This window comes from Piliocolobus tephrosceles, chromosome 9 (genome assembly GCF_002776525.5).
Source record: "Piliocolobus tephrosceles isolate RC106 chromosome 9, ASM277652v3, whole genome shotgun sequence".
NCBI lineage: Eukaryota > Metazoa > Chordata > Mammalia > Primates > Cercopithecidae > Piliocolobus > Piliocolobus tephrosceles.
Window position 1 is genome coordinate 76047711 of NC_045442.1, and position 18860 is coordinate 76066570.

Genomic DNA, 18860 nt, shown 5'->3' on the forward strand with positions numbered 1-18860 from the left:
AGTATCCCAATCATATGGTATTAACCTATGATCAAGAGCCACAGTTTTCAACAAAGTTTGCACAAAAGGAGAGTTTGGTCCATATTGACTAATGGCTTGCTTAAATTCCTTTAATAACTTAAAAGGAAAAGTAACCTAATTAGCTATATATCCTGTCCTCCTTGCTGGGTTATAGTAACTGGAAATTGCCATGCTTCAAGGTCTCCCTCAGTTCTAGCTTTTTGAATAGAATTTTGTATAGCACCACCAATTGCTCCAGGTTTTAATGTTGCAACTACAAGAGCAGTAAATTTTTCAGCCAATTGATCTTCTCACCCATTAAGGGGAGAGAGAGAGGAGGTGGCCATTCACTTAATTCAGCAGGTAGAGCCGATGGGCTAGTAAAACATACTTTTTTCAGTTTTCTTTCTTTTCTATAATCTTTTCTTGTAGCTATTCCTCACACTCAGAATCAGAAGTTATTTTTTTACACTCATACTCCTCTTCCTCACCTGAATCTGCCTCATCATCTGTTTGAAATGGCTGAAGAGCTGTCTTTATTAGCACTCACACTGACCAAATGGAAACTGGAATTTTTGCTCCATCTTTACATGCCTTTTTAAAATCTCTTCCAGTTCTCCCTCATTCATCCAACTCCATAATCCCTTGTTCTGGAAACCATGGGCAAAACTGCTTTACTGTACTAAAGAGTCATATGATAACAAATTCTGAGTACTAACTTTTACGCCCCCTCTTCCTAATAAATGTCTTAAGAAATTCAAATAAGCAGAATGTTTGCTTTCACTTTGTCCCATTGTTACCCTGGTTCTTCCAAGCACTCAGCTTTCCTACAAAGCTTCTTTCAGTCGTCCTCGGTTGTCCTCTGATGATGCATCCTCTGCTTTCACACACTCTAGCATTCCTTCACTGGGGTCTTCATTGCCCCGCATTGGGTGCCAGGAATGTTGGGGTGATCAGACCCAACACCAGGCCATGGGGGCTACAAAGTCTGGCGGAGTCAAAGAATGAGAAAAGACAAGTTAAATGAGAAAGTGGGACCAGGGGGCTAATGCTGGCATGGAGGCTGTGAAGGCCACAAGCTCTGGGAGCCCATGCTATCTACTGGTGATCAAACAAAGAAACAGGTGGTGAAGATGTGGGGGTTGAAAGGAAGTGGTGTATCAAGTGAATGAGCTATAACTGTGATGGTTTAGCATTTTCTTTGAAACATATGGCTACCTAAGATAGTGGGAGTGCTAGAAGCAAGGAGCCAGCAAGTCTAGACACATTCCAAAGGCCATGAGGGGTTTTAGACTCTGGATCCCGTACCTGTTTCAAGCCCTGCCTCGGCTTCTATTCCAACACTCAGCTTTTCTCCCAACACTTGGGGGACCTAAGACTGCAAAAAGTCTCATTGAGAAGGAAACCCTATGCTCTTAGTAACAGGCCTGTCCATCCAAGGCCCCAATAGAAGGCTAATCAACAGAACTCAAAGCAGCTCCACCTCCTTCAAACCAGCAGTGACCATGCACACTAGCAGACCTGGTAGTGATCCTTTCCACCAACAAACTCCAAGGCAACCTGTCCACCTGCAGACCCCTACTGCAGCACCCCCCCCCCCCCGCAACACAACCATTAGCCAAATATACCTGCAGATACTGACAGCAGGCAGACCCCATCTGCAGACCATGGCAATAGGCCTGCTCAAATATGGACCCCAGCAGCAGGTCCTCCCATGTGTGGACATGTGCAGCAAGCACACACATAGATCACAGCAGCAAACCTACTCACAAATTTCAGCAATAGGCCCAACTGTGGTCACCAACAGCTGGTTGTCTGCTGACCCTATCAGACAACCCACCCAGAATCTCTGATCTGGCTGCTTCTACAAATATAGACTCACCAATGCAAGCATACAAGGATCATAAAGAATCACGCAAACATGACACCATGAAATAAATCTAACAAAACTCCAGTAACCAAACCAAAAGAGATGAAGATCTACAAACCACTTGACAGATAATTTCAGATAATCATCTTAAAGAAGCTCAACAAGATACAAGAGAACACAGAAAGGCGATGAAAAATAACAGGAAAACCATACATAAACAAAATTAGAAGTTTAACAAAGAAATAAAAACTATTAAAAGAAACACAAAAAAATCCTGGAACTGAAGACTACAATGACTGAATTGAAAATTGAATAGAGCACTTCAACAGCAGATTCAATCAAGTGGAAGAAAGAATTAGCAAATTCATAGACAGTTCATTTGAAATTATCCAGTCAGAGGAACAAAGAGAAAAAAAAGAATTAAAAAGAGTAAAGAAAGTCTATGGGACTTATGGGACACCATGAAACAAACTTTTCTATGTATTATGGGTGTCACAGAAGTAGAAGACAGAGAAAAGGGGTTAGAACTTAAAGTAATTTAAAGAATTTAAATTTAAAGAAATAGTAACTTTAAACTTCCCAAATTTAGGGAAGGAAATAGATATCTAGATTCATGAAGCCCAAAATTTCCCAAATAGGACAAACCCAAAGAGGTCTATACTGAACACTTTATAATTAGTTTGTCCAAAGTCAAATACAAAGAAAATAAACTGAAAGCAGCAGGAGAAAACTGACTTGTCACATAAAAGGGAACCTCCAAAAGACAAGATTTCTCAGTGGAAACCCTGCAGACCAGGAGAGAATGAAATGATACATTAAAAGTACTGAAAGAAAAAAACCCCACCTGTCAATCAATAATTCTATACCAAGCAAAGTGTCTTTTATTAGTGAAGGAGAGATAAAAACTATCCCAGATAAACACATACTGAGGGAGTTTGTCACCACTAGGTCCACCTTGCAAGAAGTGCTAAGGGAAGTTCTTGAAGCTGAAATAAAAAGAGGTTAAACAGAAACACAAATGTATACAAAAGTGTAAGTTTCACTGGTAAAAGTAATTATAAAGACAAGTAGAGTTTTCCTTTCCCCAAGACGGCTGTCTAGAGACATTGGACACCAGTTCTCCTCAGAACAAAGAACCAAAATTGCAGTTGAATAATCATGGTCTGAGTAGAATACTGAGGAAGGAGTGACTTGACCTACTGGAGAACCCACAGGAAAAAGCTGTGGTACAGAAAAAGAAGACAGCAAGAGTTTTGCAGAGATTGACTGCCAAGGAACATAGAGTCCCATGGAGAGGGTAGGTGGGGGAGTTGCCGCCCTCACTCCTGTGGCAGACTATGGATGGCTGAACTTGTTGGAGAATGCCTCTGCACCTGTGAGCCCAGGCACTGCTGTCAGTGGCAATTTGGGAACTTCTTGAGGGCAGAGCATTGGGTGGCCAGCTCATGCAGGCTTGCTCGCTCTCCCACAAAACCTGAGTTGAAGTGGCAGGTGCCATACTGGTTATGCACCCATTATGGGTCTCTATTCTTCCCAGGGAATCTCAGCCCTTGTGTTTCTGCATCACTAGATCCTCCAAAAACATTCCCCAGAAACCACGTAGACTGCAGCAACCACAAGGGATAGGTGGGACCCTGGGGAGCTATGGGATTCCTAGAAGTCTAGCCCTCAGGAGAAGGGAGAGTGTGTGTGTCAATGTACCCCTTCGAATAAAAGAACTCAGTTAATTTGCTCTCCTCTGCCTGAGAGCTCCCCACTTGTGAAAAGAGGCTGGCCATGCCCCTCCCAGCAGAGACACAGCCATGGTGCTGGGGTTGGAAGGGGAGGAGTGTGGTTCTGCACCAGTAGGCAGGTGACACTGGTGCCTGGGAATAAACATGGAAAGGGAGTCTTCTCCTACCTCCTCACTCACTGCTCCAGATAGACCCTTGGCTGTCCCTACCGGGAGTTGGCACAAGTGCACCTGGGGATGGCTTTTCAGGGCTACTGGGGGCTGCTGCACTCCCATTGATGGGGTGCCTGCTGGCCAAGTCTTGCACGAAGGGCAGAGTTTATCCTCCTCCCCATATGGAGCAGTAGAGTTCCCATAGCAGAATGCAGATGAGTATCAGAGCTGCTGAAGGAAGAGGTACTATCCCAAGGCCATTTTGGTGGTAGCCCCAGGATGGGTGTTTTCTGCAGACCTCCATTGCATTGCAGACTGGAGATGAAGGACAATATCTATCTGAACTGAAGGTCACAAGCTCTGGGACAAGGGGGTGATAAGAAAGTGAATTGCTTTCCTGCCTGCCCAGGGTGTGGAGCTGGTAACTCCTTACCACTGTGGTGGAGACATCAGTGCATTTCACCATGAGCTCGCCTTTCCATCCCCATCAGGGCAGGTGCTTCTGCTCATAATTGGGGTTTCCCAGGGGGAGCTTGGTCATTTAATTCTACTCAGTTTTGTGTCCCCCTCCAAAGCTTTGTGTTCTCTTCAGGGAATCAGGCCATCCACAGTCCAGCCAACTGCCTGTGACAACAGGGATTTCTGGGAGATCCCCTCCCAGAAAACAAAGACCAAGTACCCCTCAGCTTCTGCCACAGCCAGCTTTTATTGGGATGCAGATTGAATTGCACAACCAAGTAAAAAACAGACTGACAGAGGGCATAGTGCTAGGGAATGAGATAAACTTCCAGAGATTTCCACATTCCCAGACCCTCAGAAGGTAGTATTCCTGCTCATATGCCCAATACATTGCTACTACAATGAGCATAATAAAGCCGCCACACAAAAGCTATCTATACAGCATAATAAAGCCACCACACAAAAGCTGTCTATATCCAAGGAACTCATACAGAGCTGTGACCCACGGAAGGCACCCAAAATTGAAGCCAAATGATCATACACAACATACAGTCACACCTTCAAAGAGGGGAAAATCCCATTCAAATGAGAGTAAGTTCAAAAGTAAGAAGTAACAACTTCTCTAGATGAGAAGAAATCAGCATAAGCACTCTGGAAGTATGAAAAACTAGTATTTTGACATTCCTAAAGGATCACACCAGCTCCTGAGCAATGGATTCTAACCAGTATAAAAATTTTGAAATAACAAATAAAAAAATTAAACTATGAATTGTAAGGAAGCTCAAGGAGATACAAGAGAAAGTTGAAAACTAACATAAGGAAATCAGAAAAATAATTCAGGATATGAATGAAAAATTTACTAAAGAGACAGATATTAAAAAACAAAATAGAATTTCTAGAAATAAAAATTTATTGAAGGAACTATAAAATATAGTTGAAACCTTTAACAAAAGACTAGACAAAGCAGAAGAAATAATTTCAGAACCTGAAGGCCAGTCATTTGAATTAACCTAGTCAGACAGAAATAAAAAAAAAAAATAAATTTTTAAAAATGAACAAAGACTTTGAAAAATATAGAATTATATAAAGTTACCGAACATACAATATATAGACATTCCTGAGGGAGAAGAAAAAATATTAAAAGCCTGGAAAATCTATTTGAGGGAATAATTGAGGAAAACTTCCCTGGTCTTGCTAGCGAATTAGACATCCAGATAGAAGACACTCAGAATATCTGGAAGATGCTCTACAAGAGAAACCTGATAAAGGCATATTGTCATCAGACTATCCAAAGTCAATGTGAAGGAAAATATCCTAAAAGCAGCACCAGAGAAATGTCTAATCTATAAAGGAAAACCCAACAGACTAACAATGGACTTCTCAGCAGAAACCTTGCAAGCCAGAAGAGATTGAAGTCTTATGTTTAATCTTCTTAAACAAAAATCCTTCCAGCCAAGAATTTTGTATCCTGCTAAACTAAGCTGCATAAATGAAGGAGAAATAAAGTTTTTCCCATACAAACAAATGCAAAGGGAATTTGTCACCACTAGACCAGCACTACAAGAAATGCTTAAAGTTCTAAACATGGGAATGAATGGATAATACTCCCCATCAAAAAAGCACATTAAAGTGAAAAACTCACAGATTATATAAAGCAATGACACAATTGAGACTAAAAAGCAACTGGGTAACAATGATCATGACAGGAACAAAACATCACATATCAATATTAACCTTGATCATAAATGGAGTAAATGTTCCACTTAAAAGACACAGATTGGAGATGGGTGTGATGGCTTACACTTGTAATCTCAGAACTTCAGTAGGCTGAGGCAGGAGAATTGCTTGAGACCAGGAGTTTGAGACCAGCGTGGGCAACATAGCGAGACCCCATCTCTGTAAAAAATTAAAAAGAAAAATTAGCCAGGTGTGATCATGCTCACCTGTAGTCCTAGCTACTTAAGAGGCTGAGGCAGGACAATCACTTGAGCCCAGGAGTTTGAGGCTGCAGTGAGCTATAAATGCATTATGGCACTGTAGTCTGGGTGACAGAGTGAGACTATCTCAAAAAAAAAAAAAATAGATGTAGACTAGAAGATTGGATAAGGGTAGCATCAGCTCAGGGGTCCTAACTAGTCACAAGAGCAGTGCATAAGACAAACACTAGCTAAGAGGACAGGGAGAACAAGCCTGAATGAGGCAAGGCACAGGTCCTTCGGCAAGGCTAAGGGAAATCCATCCCATAAAAGACAAGTGAGGCAGGGGCTCTCTGAGGCCTAGAGCAGCATGCAAAACAGCAAGTCTTTCCAGGTGGCAGCTGCCTAGCTGCTGCCACTACATGCTGCTGCCTCTGCAGCCACTCTACCTGCCCCACCCCTGCCCAGGTATTCCAAGCAGCTCTCAGCTCTTTCCCAATATCTGAGCAGTGCTGTTGAGATAAAGGAAGAGGAGAAGTGGACACAGTGGGTCTTGACTCTTAAGATCTGCAGTTGTGAGTTCCTTTTGCAATCACGGTAGGTCATTGTGCAACTTGCTGGTTTCTGGACTCCTGATTTCTAGATATCTATAAAATACAGATACTAATGATGCCACTTAACTCACAGAGCTGCAGTGAGAAGGGTGCAGATGAGATCAAGGCCTGATAGTGCTCTGCAAACTATAGTGATGGATGTGCATAGTGTTGTGAATATGAGTGGCAGGTTTCCAGAATGCAGGTGGGGATAAGAGTGAGTGAGTCAATAAAGAAGAAAATTGCCCCACTTCTTGAAGGGAGTTTTTGGGGCTGGGCAGCTCAGGGTACAGGGCAGGCATAAATAGTGAGTGCCTGCCAAGCAAAGCCTAGTTTGCTTGGAGCTCCTGGGGCCTAAGAAAAAGAAACCTGTAAGTGTCTCTGTTCTTGCCTTTTTGTTTTCTCCACATCCTGCAAATATCCCCCTGCCAATCTGGGCAGTTTGACCTATTGGTGTGGCGAGTACGTGTAGCTGTTCTGGTCTAGGAGGCATAGGTGTGGGAGGTGGGGAGCACAGGAGGTCTTATGGTGCTCTTCTGTACCTTATTCAGTGGCCTCAGCCCAGGGGAGGATTTGTTTTCTGAGCTGGGGAGCACAGGGTGGAAGAGTGGGTGTGATACCATCTAGACCTGGGATGCCACAGTGTGGAAGCTTCGGGTGGAAAAATGCAATTCTAATTTCTCTCTAGGCTCTTTTCTGTCCTGATTTCTTCAGAAAGGACAGTGGAAGAGAGACAAACCCAGGGGCCTAAACCCATCTTGGTGCCAACTGCCTGTGGAAAAGCAGTTGGCCTGGGTTCTAAACCCATCTTGGTGCCAACTGCCTGTGGAAAAGCAGGGCAAACATGTTTTTCTCATAGCTTCAGGTCTTTACTTTAAAAAATATACTTACTGGAGTAGGTCTCTGATTTTCCAATCCATGTTCAGAGGAGACACCCTTTTCAATGAAATAATACTCTGAAAGCTTAGGATAAACTGGGCACTGCAGGGGTTGAGGGCGACCATGACTCTGCCTACTCCATCTGCTGCCCCAGCTAAGATGCCTCATCTAAGATGCCTCATCTGAATCTTGGGTCTGAAAACTCGGGTCTGCCCTCTCCAAGGGTCCTTCAAGCCACAGTGGCTGCTGGTGCCTTCTGTGCTATCTTGAGCCTGTAGGCAGAATGCCTATTGCCTTTCATTCGTCCCCAGAATCAGACATAAGGCCCCAGGGTTGAGGCAGCTGCAGGGCACAGAACACTGCCCTTGCTCTGGCCTTGGTCTGGCCCTTGGTGCTCATGATTGAGTCTCTGCCAGAACAGGTACAACCAGGTAGCTGCTGCTGGCAGTGAACTCACCCAGGTGTTTCTAGAGACTACCAGGATACCCGAGGAAGTGGTGAATTCAAAATTGAAAGAGGCTAGTGAGAAATAGGGGTCATCCACAGCCCAGAATCACCAGCAGTCAGAGAAGAAAGCACTCCTCAGCAGGAAGCCCCCCACTTGCCACCACCCCAGTTGGCCTGCTGACCCCTTTCTTTGCACAAGTCCCTCTGGCTTTGTTCCCAGCCTCTGCAAATCTGATCAGCTCTTTTCACTCTCATAACTTTATGGGTTCTCACTGAGAGAAAAGATATGCAAAACAGGGAATGTCCCAGGTCCTGCTTTTATCCTAATCTCAATTCCTGACTATCTTAGATAATAAATGAGTGCCCTGTTGGATAGCTGCTCTTGCTTACCTGCAGCCTGACTCAGCCTGACTGAGCCTATCTGGCATGTCCTCTTTCCATATAAGACTTCTTTTTTTTTTTTGAGATGGAGTCTCACTCTCCTGCCCAGGCTAGAGTGCAGTGGTACGATCTCGGCTCACTGCAACCTCCACCTCCCAGGTTCAAGTGATTCTCTGCCTCAGCATCCTGAGTACCTGGGATTACAGCACACACCACCACATCCAGCTAATTTTTTATATTTTTGGTAGAGATGGGGTATTGCCATGTTGGCCAGGCTGGTCTTAAACTCCTGACTTCAAGTGATCCGCCTGCCTTGGCCTCCCAAAGTGCTGGGATTACAGGCATGAACCACCGTGCCTGGCCTCCACATAAGACTTATTTTCCAAACCCTCTCAGGTCTGGGAAGAACGCTAGGTGTCTCAGGATTTCTTCCACTGCTAGTTTAGTGTCTGAAAACTTTCACCTGGGTTCCCTCAGGGACTTTTCTCTAGAGACAGCACGTGGCAAATAGCCAGGCAAATGTGCATCACACTCCCAGCCTGTGCTCAGGAAGGACATCGCTAAGCACTCAGGACTCTGGCTCATTTTCATACCAGCACTGTCAATGACAGTGCTAGTCCATGCAAGGCAGCAAGAGAGAAGAAACAGGCTTGCCTTGTCTGAGCTAAGCCAATTGCCTCAGTGGTACAGACAGGTCTAGGGAGTGGTGGGGGGTCCTGCCCAGAGGCACTCAATGAACCCTTCTTGATGTGACAGATGGCCCCAGTGAGGAATGTTACATCCTAGCCACTGAGCCAAACTTAGTGCCCAAGGGAAGGCACAAGAAGGGAAGACATGAGCACCTGGGAATGGGGGATGCTGCTGTCAACCTATGTCAGAGTTCCAGCTGGGTAACTCTTGCCCTCCACCCAGACCATGTGCCCACCTTGTCCTTAAACTGCTTTTGGATTCCTGCTGCTCTAGGCCCCATAGCAGAGGAGAGAAGGTGGGAATGAGGGCTTCTTGTCACCTCTTGAAGCTGAGCCAAGCCCTAAACCATGTCCACGAAGCATAAGCATGTCGTTTCTCTTTCTGTTAACCTCTCCAGGCCATGCTTCTCTTCCTCCTCTCTGCACTGGTCCTGCTCACACAGTCCCTGGGCTACCTGGAAGCAGACATGAAGACCTACTCCCAAAGAACAGCGCCCAGTGCTTGCACACTGGTCATGTGTAGCTCAGTGGAGAGTGGCCTGCCTGGTCGTGATGGACGGGATGGGAGAGAGGGCCCTCGGGGCGAGAAGGGGGATCCAGGTAGTGTGGGGCCCTGGGCTTATCCTGCTGGGGAGGAATGGTCATTGGAATTCTAACCAGCCCAGCAACTCTGGGTACTTTCTTATGCAAGTTTGGAGATGTGTTTCTTCCTCCCAAGAAGGTGAGTTCCACACTGCTCCACCAGCTGGCAAACAAGTGGCTGTGCTGAGCCCCCATGTGCCTCCTCCGGTACCCAACTGCCCTAGCTCCTCCTCTAGGATCCCCGGATCCTTCCCATCCCAAGAGCAAGCAAACAGTGGTAAATTACTGATATTTGGGGCCTTCTAGAGCCCTGTACCAGCAGTTAGCAGTTGTTCATTCCAATTAAATGATGCCTGTGCAGGGCATTAAATATTTTAAATATTTAACTAGACACCACTGCATGAAGGGTAGGAAAAAATGGGGCTCCATGGCTCCATTCTCAAGCCTAATCAAGAGGATTTGCTCTAATACATTACAGGGAGAGAAAAGGAACTCACATTTCTTTGTCCACCCCCGTGCTTGGGCATTCATTTGAGTAGTTCATTTAATCCTCCCAAGAGTCTTACAGGGGACATATTAATCTCCTTTGACAGGTAAGAAAATGATGATGCAAAGAGGCTAAGTAACAACCATTCTAGAGGTGGAAAGGACGAAGGCCCTGCATCAGGCTGGCCTGGGCTTTACTGCTGGCTCCATCTCTACACCTGGGCGAGCCCCTCAGTGTCACTGAGTCTGTTTTTTTATCTGGTAATGGGAGTGGTATCTATACCCAGTGATGAATAATTGAGCCAAAGGCTTTATTTTTTATTGAGTCTTTGGGATAAAGTTGCATTTCCTGCTGCACCAAATAGGTGAATTATCTTGAGCTTAGCAGAGGTACTGATAAGTAAGGGAATTGTCCCTGGAAATACTGCTCCCTGCTTGTAGGGAAGGATCTGGGTCTTACTGGCAAGAAAGGAGAATTCCATGAGCCAGCAGCATGAACCAAGGGACCTCTGTGTCACTGGGCAGGGCTTCAAAGGGATCACATACAGTCTTTAACTTTCTGGAACGAATCCCCAGGCTTTGTGGGGTAAGGGGCAAGTGAGCATCTGCCTGTCCCTTACAGACAGAAAGTGGCTCCTTGGCAGCTCTTTCTCAGAGACTCCCAACTCAGTCTGGCTTCTAGTGGGGCCCCGGATTTGAATCTCAGGGATCTTTCCCACAATGGCCTTGGGAGCTTGCCGCCTGAAGCATGGTCAAGGCCTCCCTTCCCCACATACGTGCCTCAACCCATGCACATTCCAGGCCTGGCTTTGGGTCAGTACTTGGACAGAGGACAGTGCACAGTGGGGCTGCAGGATGAGGCTCCACTCTGGTTCCTCAATTGTAGTCTCTCCAGTCACTCCGCTGTTATAGGTCTGAGGGCTGGGTTCCCTCAGAACCCTCAGGATTCCCAGAATCCACCCAGAATAAGTCTGTGTGGGGCCAAAGTCTGCGCTTGTGACCAACACCCCTGCAGAGTTGGAAGCATGTGGTCCCCAGAACCTACTACGAGGAAAATTGGGACTTGAAAGAAGAGATCTTTGAGCAGAGGTGGAGGGTGGAGCTTGAGTCACTCTAGTAACACCCCCGACATCATGGAGGGCAAATATGACCCAGATCCTACCTTCGGGGGGGAACAATTTCTTATTCCTCAGCACCTCCAGCATTCCTGCTCAGCAATATTCCATGGGGGAGTCCCTCCAGGGATGCTCATCTCCCCTGGACAAATCACACACCTTACAGCAGCCCATGAGTCCCGGCAGGACCACCCTGTACCCCTGCTGCTCCTCTGACTTTGGTGCCCCCACCCCTAGTCAGCTCCAACTACATAGCTCCTTTCTGGCCCCCGGCCATGCTCAGCCTCCTCCCTCCTTGGGTGCTTGCCATTTGCTCTTCTCATAGCTGTCCCTGCGGCTCACACTTCACCTCCTTCAGGGATTTACTCCCCGATCACCCTCACAGTGAGGTGCTCCCCGACCACCCTACCAAAAACGGACCCTACCCCAACACACCCCATGCTTTACTTTTCCCTGTGGCATTATATCTAACATACCATATGTTGTACATTTTAAATGTTTTATTACCTGTCTCTTTGAGATAGAGTTGAAGCTCCCCAGATAAGGGCTGTTTATCCCCGGTATTTAGGACAGTGCCTGGCATGTATTAGAGGCTCCAGAGATATTTATGGAATGAGTGAATGGAAGATGGAAGGGGAGGAGGAATTTTAGGAGTCAAAACAGCCAAAAGGCTGGGCCATAAAGCTCCATTCAGGTGGCAGTCGGGTGCAGGGCTAGGTCTCTGGGGACACTAAGATACACAGTGAGTGTTTTGAAAGGCACGGGAAAGCATCTGGGGAGGTGTCCCTCCTCCATCCCAGTGCTCTCATGGCCTCCATAGTTTGTGTACCGAGAAGAAGTGGGCTCTAACGCTCCCTTCTGGAGAGTGTTGTTTTTCTCTTGGTCCATCTTCCTGCTGCCAGCTTGGCCAGGGTGAAGCCCAAGAGGCTCCACCTGGGGTCAGGACATCCTGCCTGGAGCACAATGTGCTGTTGGGTGTTGGGGTTGGGGCCCATCTGTGCTTCCATTTCATCCCTAATAAGGATTGTAACCAACGGACGGACCCAGGGCATGGAATTCCACTGGGCGTGGAATTCAGATGTTTCCAGGTGGTGATGCTGCTGGGATACGCCAGCACATACTCTTCCACCCACCCAGCAAATTCACCCACAACCATATGCTTGCTTGCCACGGAGTCCCGGCCTCCTCTGCCATGGGAGCATGACTTCCAACTCTGAAATATCACTTCCTCTCTGCAAATCTCCCTCAATTCTCCTTGCCCTTAAAATCCCACTTTCTCTTTGAGGAAGACAGCTCTGAGTGTGTGAGTGCTGGGGTGGGGACGCTGGGATGAGATAAGGGACACTTCATGCATTGTCTTTCTTCTCGCTTGTCTCACAGTGTATTATGAACCCCCTGCTGAGCAGGACCTGAGGCTAAGCTCAGATTTACATGTGGCCTAGTGCTAGGTATAAAGTAGGTACTGCATAGATGGCTCTTAGTGAACAAATAAATGAGCAAATGGACCAATAACTGAATGAACATGTTAGCACCACCTGTTTGGTGCCATTTTTGGTAGATTTCCCTGGTATATGGAATGCAAGAAGTCCATGATCACAGGTAAGAGCTGACAGATTGCCTGCCATCAATACAATGGCCTTGGGGCAGGGGAAGGAGCACAGCATAGAAGGTCAGATAGGTCTTGGCTTTAATCCACCTCCAACTCTGGAAGGCTTCTTCCTCATCTATAAAATGGGGATGTTGATACCCATTTCCTGGATCACCACTGGACCCGGGTGTGTGACAGTGGAAGTCTCACGCTCTGCAGAATCCTGAAGGAATGCTGGGGGCTGATCCCGCAGGCAGCTGGCCCTTTCTGGGTCTAGGGCCAGGTCTTTGTCCATTTCTTCTGCTGCTACAGGTTTGCCAGGAGCTGCAGGGAAAGCAGGGACACCTGGAGAAGCTGGCCCAGTTGGGCCCAAAGGGGACAATGGCTCCATTGGAGAACCTGGACCAAAGGGAGACGCCGGGCCAAGTGGTGAGCAACTGAGTGTCAACTTCTGGTGTTTCCAGGTGGTGGTGCAGCTGCAAGGATATGCCAGTGGGCACGCATAGAGCCCATCCCAGGAAGAAGGCACTGGGTCATTTCAGGACAGATAGGGCCTGCTGTTGGGAGGACAACTATGCTGCCTCCCTGACCTCTGTTATTACCCTCACCTTACTACACTCCTCCTGCCAAGAGGCTTCATTATTACTGACCGGGCTGGTGCTTTTCCTCAGGACCTCCAGGACCTCCCGGTGTGCCTGGTCCAGCTGGAAGAGAAGGTCCCCTGGGGAAGCAGGGGAACATGGGACCTCAGGGCAAGCCAGGCCCAAAAGGAGAAGCTGGGCCCAAAGGTAGGTGGCTGGTCTGTGGCCAATCTAAGACGGGAAAGGAGGAAGGCCAAAGGTCCATGATGTGACCTGAGGTGTGCTCAGAGTGCCAGGGAGAGCGCAGACCCTCGATGCTGCAAAGGCCTTGCCATGCACCCTCCCAATCCCCACAATTGCAATATTTTCCTCTCACCCTCCACAGAGGAGCCCCAGAAAGCAAGGAGAGTCTCCCCACTTTTCTCTCTGACCCTAGAGTTGTGGGCAAAAAGCTCCATTGCTAAGAAAACCACACCTGCTGAACGTACTCTTAGCTGTGTTTGTTCCTGTGTGTTCCTTCCTCAGGAGAAGTAGGTGCCCCCGGCATGCAGGGCACGGCAGGGGCAAGAGGCCCCGTAGGCCCTAAGGGAGATCGTGGCATCCCTGGTGAGCGTGGAGCCCCTGGAAACGCAGGGGCAGCAGGTGAGCAGTGGAAAGAGCTAGGCTGAGCTGGGTCCAGTTCTCCTGTGCCTGCTTGGAGCTGTCAATGCCTTCCCCCACCCCCCAACCACCTGTAAAGGCAAAGGTGGCATTGCTGGACCACGGGGAGAATCTGTATCCAAGAAGGGTGCATGAGGAAGCTCTGGGGACGGTTCCTATCTAGAGAGATTGGGGTCCTCAGCAATGGAGAAGTGTGTTCAGGGAAGATTAGTTGTTGGGTGGCGGGGCAGTTTTATACAGCGAGGTTGAGTGCTTGGTGACAGGGACAGTCAGTGTACAGAGAGCTGCATGGCTGGGTATTGGGGACCGCCTATCTATTTCTGGGCAATAAAGATAGTTAATCCATGTACGGGAAGGTAAAAATGCTAAAAAAAAAAAAAAAAAAAAATGGGTACATAGCTCACCCAGTTCTTCTTTCACCCCAGGGTCTGCTGGATTCATGGGTCCTCAGGGAAGTCCAGGTGCCAGGGGACCCCCAGGATTGAAGGGGGACAAAGGCGTTCCTGGAGATAAAGGAGCAAAGGGAGAAAGTGGGCTTCCAGGTAAGGTAGCAGCTCCCGGCTCAGGGAAACCCCGCTGGGACATGGGTGTGCAGAGAGAAGCCCTCCCCATGCCAGAGGAGGGGTTCTGGGATGTGTGCCCCATCAATGGCAGCTGATGGGTGGAACTCAGGAAAGGTGGACAGGCTGGAAGGCAGGAGCACTGAGCTCTGGTCTTAGCCGCTTAGTACTCATGGGAAGGCAACCTGGACAGCTTCTCCATCTGACTATCGGGAAAACTATAGCTGCCTTCCCAATTCATGGGACAGATTAGGGCATTAAAAATCTGGTGAGTAGGAAACACATGAGTGTGTATTCCTGCCCAGCACCCACTCCCCGCCCCACCCAATGGAGATCCCATTATATTCCAAGACTTTAAAGTCACAATGCCATCTGGTTCAGTGTTAGTGAAGTACTAGGAACAATTTGTCCATAGCCGAACCATAAGACATCCTTGCACAGCAGGGGCCAGCTGTGTCAGCAGATGTGGGCTTGCTGTGGGTCAGTCCCACAATATGTGCCCACAACTAGACACCTTTCCCTTGGAGCCCAGACTCTGAGCTCTACCTTTGCTCTCTGGACAAGTCTTTACTTGGCCATTTTCTCCCCTCCAGATGTCGCTTCCCTGAGGCAGCAGGTTGAGGCCTTACAGAAACAAGTACAGCACCTCCAGGCTGCTTTCTCTCAGTATAAGAAAGGTGAGTTCCTGGATCTGAACCTGGACCCAGCACTGGCATTGGGCCCCACGCTAGATCTCGACCTTGGTTTGGACTTGGGCTGGGGCTAGACCTTTAGCTGGGCCTGAGGCAGTGCCTGTCCTGGGTCTAGGATGGGAATGAGCTGGGACCTGTGCAGGGCTGTACCTGGAACTGTGGCAGGGAGTAGGGCTCAGGCTGGGATGGGGCTAGAACAAGGCAGCCACCTGCTCCTGGAGCTGGAAGTAGACCCAAGGGGGCAAAGGAGGAGGATGTGGCCCCTATCACCAGCTCACCAGGCCGGCAGTAGCATAGTCAAGGCCATCAGGCTCCTGAACCACCCACCAACCTCAATGCCACCTGTGCCCTGAGACAAACTGTTGTCCTGAGTCCAGTGCAATTCACTAGAGCCTCTCTCCTGCCTACCCTGTGCTGGTGCCTCTGATAGACAAGGGGCTACCCAAGACCGGTTGCATTTCTTACCTCAGAGGGGCCAGGTATGGGAGTGCCCAGGGATGCTGCTGCACATCCCAAGGCAGCACAGAAACCAGATACTGTTCTGGGAGCTAGGACTGGCGTTCTGCTCTGGGGGTCCAAGGCAGGTGGAGACCTGACCTTGGTATGTGGCCATCAGTTATCTCACCTTAGACATGCTCCTGGTTCAAACAGCGGGTGGGCTACTTCTGGGCTCCAGCCACTGCTGGGCTCTGCCTGCAGCTCTGGAGGTGTTTTATAGCAGAGTGTTTGCCCTGACCCTGGAATCCTGAAGAGTCAGAGGCCTCCAGGGGCACACACCTGAGGGCCTGGTGCCTTTTTGAATCTCCACATCAGTGCCCAACAGTCCCTCCTCTCCTCTGCCCTTCCTGACATCAGCTTTGAGTTCAGGCGAATCTCATTGAGCCAAAAAATAAAAGATAAAAATTTTCTGAAGTAGTAGAGCATAAAGGGCTGACTGGGTGCAACATAGGTTTGGCTTCTAAGTACCCAAGCTCTGAGATGAGAGTTTCAAGCATTTGGTATATCTCTCTTTCTACATATGCTCTAATTCACTCAGAGGCACAGTGACAGAAACACACAGAGGAACACGTCCATATGTACCCGCCGCATGTGTGCACACTTAAACACCATCACTCACTCCACCTTCATCTACATACGTGAGCTCATATGTTTTCTATAAAGCACATACAAATATGCACACACATCCAGATGAACCTTACATACTCCCATGTACCTTTGGATAGATGCACATGTATTCAAAGGCATGCCCACATATGTGCATGTCACATAAACCTAGTAATGGTACATGAACTCTTATGCTGACTTTGTTCAGGGCTGCTCTGGGTGCCACCCTGAGCCCATGGAGAATCTTAAAGACAATGAGTCAGGGTGCAGCCTGCATTCTGAGCAGCCCAACAAAGCCAGGGGCACAGCCTTCCCTGGAGCTTCCAGTCCTTTGCAGAATATTTCCATGCATGGGTCTAGGAGCCACAAGGACAGACGAAGAAGAGATACTTGACATGTCACACAGGCAATGCTTTTGTGAAGTGAGCCCTCATTTTAGAGACGAGGAAATGGAAATCCTGAAAAGGAAAGTGACTTTCTCTTGCCCACGCAACAGCCGTTGCCAGGGTGGATCTGAATGCCTGGTCTTCCAGTTCCCACCCAGGGCTGACTCTAGCACTAACACCATTCCCCTGTGCCTCACTCACACATGCCCTTCAGATGCCCTCCTCCACTCCCTCAGCACCTCCCAGGCAGGCTGACTGGCTGGGGCATCACCCACGTGCATACTAAGAGGCCGACATGAGGCCAGACCCAGAGCAGAGATTAGCATCTGGCAGCTTTCAGATGTCCTCTCCTCTTCCTGTCTCTCCCCTTTCCTCACCCCATCACACAGCACAGACTCTCTCCGACAACCCCACATCCCCTACTGTTGTACAGGGTGACAGTGGGCTCGTTGTAGGTGTTTTCTGTACTCTCAGAAACTGGCCTAGTCTACACCGTGATCAACTTGGGAAAAGCTGTTCAATTCTACACAGTAATTGGGAAATTGATTCTGGTATATAGCATGTGCCGAAATAGAAAGAGCATGTCTGAGCTTTGGTGTCAGACTGAGTGAGGTTGAATCCCTAACTGCACGTTTGCTGCTTGTGTGACTTTGGGCCTCTTAGCTTCTCTCAACTCCAGTGCTCTCATCTGTAAGTGGCGAATCATGGTGTCACCTCACAGGGTAGGTCATGGGACGGGGACTGTTCGGGAACAGTCTGTCTTGCATTCTCTCTGGCATCCTCATGTGGTGCCTGTTTGGGAGGTCTGAGAGGCTCAGGTTGGAGCACAGAGGTCTCAGAGCCCCTGAGCTTTGGCCAGGTGATATCACAACCCCAACCTGACTCTCTTCTTCTCCTAGCTGAGCTCTTCCCAAATGGCCAAAGTGTCGGGGAGAAGATTTTCAAGACAGCAGGCTTTGTCAAACCGTTTACGGAGGCACAGCTGGTGTGCACACAGGCTGGTGGGCAGTTGGCCTCTCCACGCTCTGCCGCTGAGAATGCCGCCTTGCAACAGCTGGTCATAGCTCAGAACGAGGCTGCTTTCCTGAGCATGACTGACTCCAAGACGGAGGGCAAGTTCACCTACCCCACAGGAGAGTCCCTGGTCTATTCCAACTGGGCCCCAGGGGAGCCCAACGATGACGGAGGGTCAGAGGACTGTGTGGAGATCTTCACCAATGGCAAGTGGAATGACAGGGCTTGTGGAGAAAAGCGTCTCGTGGTCTGCGAGTTCTGAGTCAACTGGGGTGGGTAAGGCAGTGCTTGGCCCAGGAGTTTGGCCAGGAAGTCAAAGCTTAGACCCTCATGCTGCCAATATCCTAATAAAAAGCTGACCATCTGTGCCGGAAGGACTTCTCTACAGAACATGGCCAAAAGGCAGGGCTGCTGCAGGACACCGCAGAGTGAAATGTGAGGCTGCTTTCACACTAAAACTCCATTCAGGGGAAGAAGGGGCCAGCCTGCTTTCTCTATAAGTGATAAAAGTGGGTCTCCAATGACCTTCCTGTCTCCAAACCTGATGACTCCCTTTCAGCCTCTTTTCTCAAACCATCAGCTGCATTTGACCCTGCGGATCTCTCCCTCCTCTTTCAAGCACTTCCTCCTCCCAGCTTCTGGATACCCCTCTTGCCTGCTCTGACATTTTTTTTTTTTTTTTTGAGACTAGGTCTTATTCTGTCACCAAGATTGGAGTGCAGTGGTGTGATCTGGGCTCACTGCAAGCTCTGCCTCCCAAGTAGTTGAGACCACAGGCATGAGCCACCAAGTCCAGCTAATTTTTTGTATTTTTGGTAGAGATGATGTTTTGCCACGTTGCTCAGGCTGGTCTTGAACTCCTGGGCTCAAGTAATCTGCCTGCCTTGGGCTCCCAAAGTGCTGGGATTACAGGCATAGGCCACCACCCCGGTCCCTTATTAGTCTTTTTAGCTTGTCCCTCTTTCTCTCCTTG

At 48.4% G+C, this 18860-nt stretch overlaps 1 protein-coding gene across 1 annotated transcript; it reads left to right on the forward strand.

The window, feature by feature from the left end:
- Positions 1 to 7060: 7060 nt before the first annotated feature.
- On the forward strand, positions 7061 to 18259 carry SFTPD (surfactant protein D). Its single transcript, XM_023204754.1, has 8 exons — positions 7061 to 7094; positions 9518 to 9719; positions 13203 to 13319; positions 13562 to 13678; positions 13997 to 14113; positions 14557 to 14673; positions 15285 to 15368; positions 17773 to 18259. The coding sequence occupies exons 2-8, from the start codon at positions 9521 to 9523 to the stop codon at positions 18147 to 18149; spliced, it is 1128 nt and encodes a 375-aa protein (XP_023060522.1). The 5' UTR covers positions 7061 to 7094; positions 9518 to 9520; the 3' UTR covers positions 18150 to 18259.
- The last annotated feature ends 601 nt before the right edge of the window (positions 18260 to 18860 follow it).

Excerpts from the sequence above, each read along its gene's own strand:
- SFTPD (XM_023204754.1), top strand. The coding sequence starts at position 9,521 with ATGCTTCTCTTCCTCCTCTCTGCACTGGTCCTGCTCACACAGTCCCTG. Across the intron at positions 9,720-13,202 it reads GGGCGAGAAGGGGGATCCAG|GTTTGCCAGGAGCTGCAGGG; the intron begins GTAGTGTGGGGC and ends CTGCTGCTACAG. Across the intron at positions 15,369-17,772 it reads TTTCTCTCAGTATAAGAAAG|CTGAGCTCTTCCCAAATGGC; the intron begins GTGAGTTCCTGG and ends TTCTTCTCCTAG.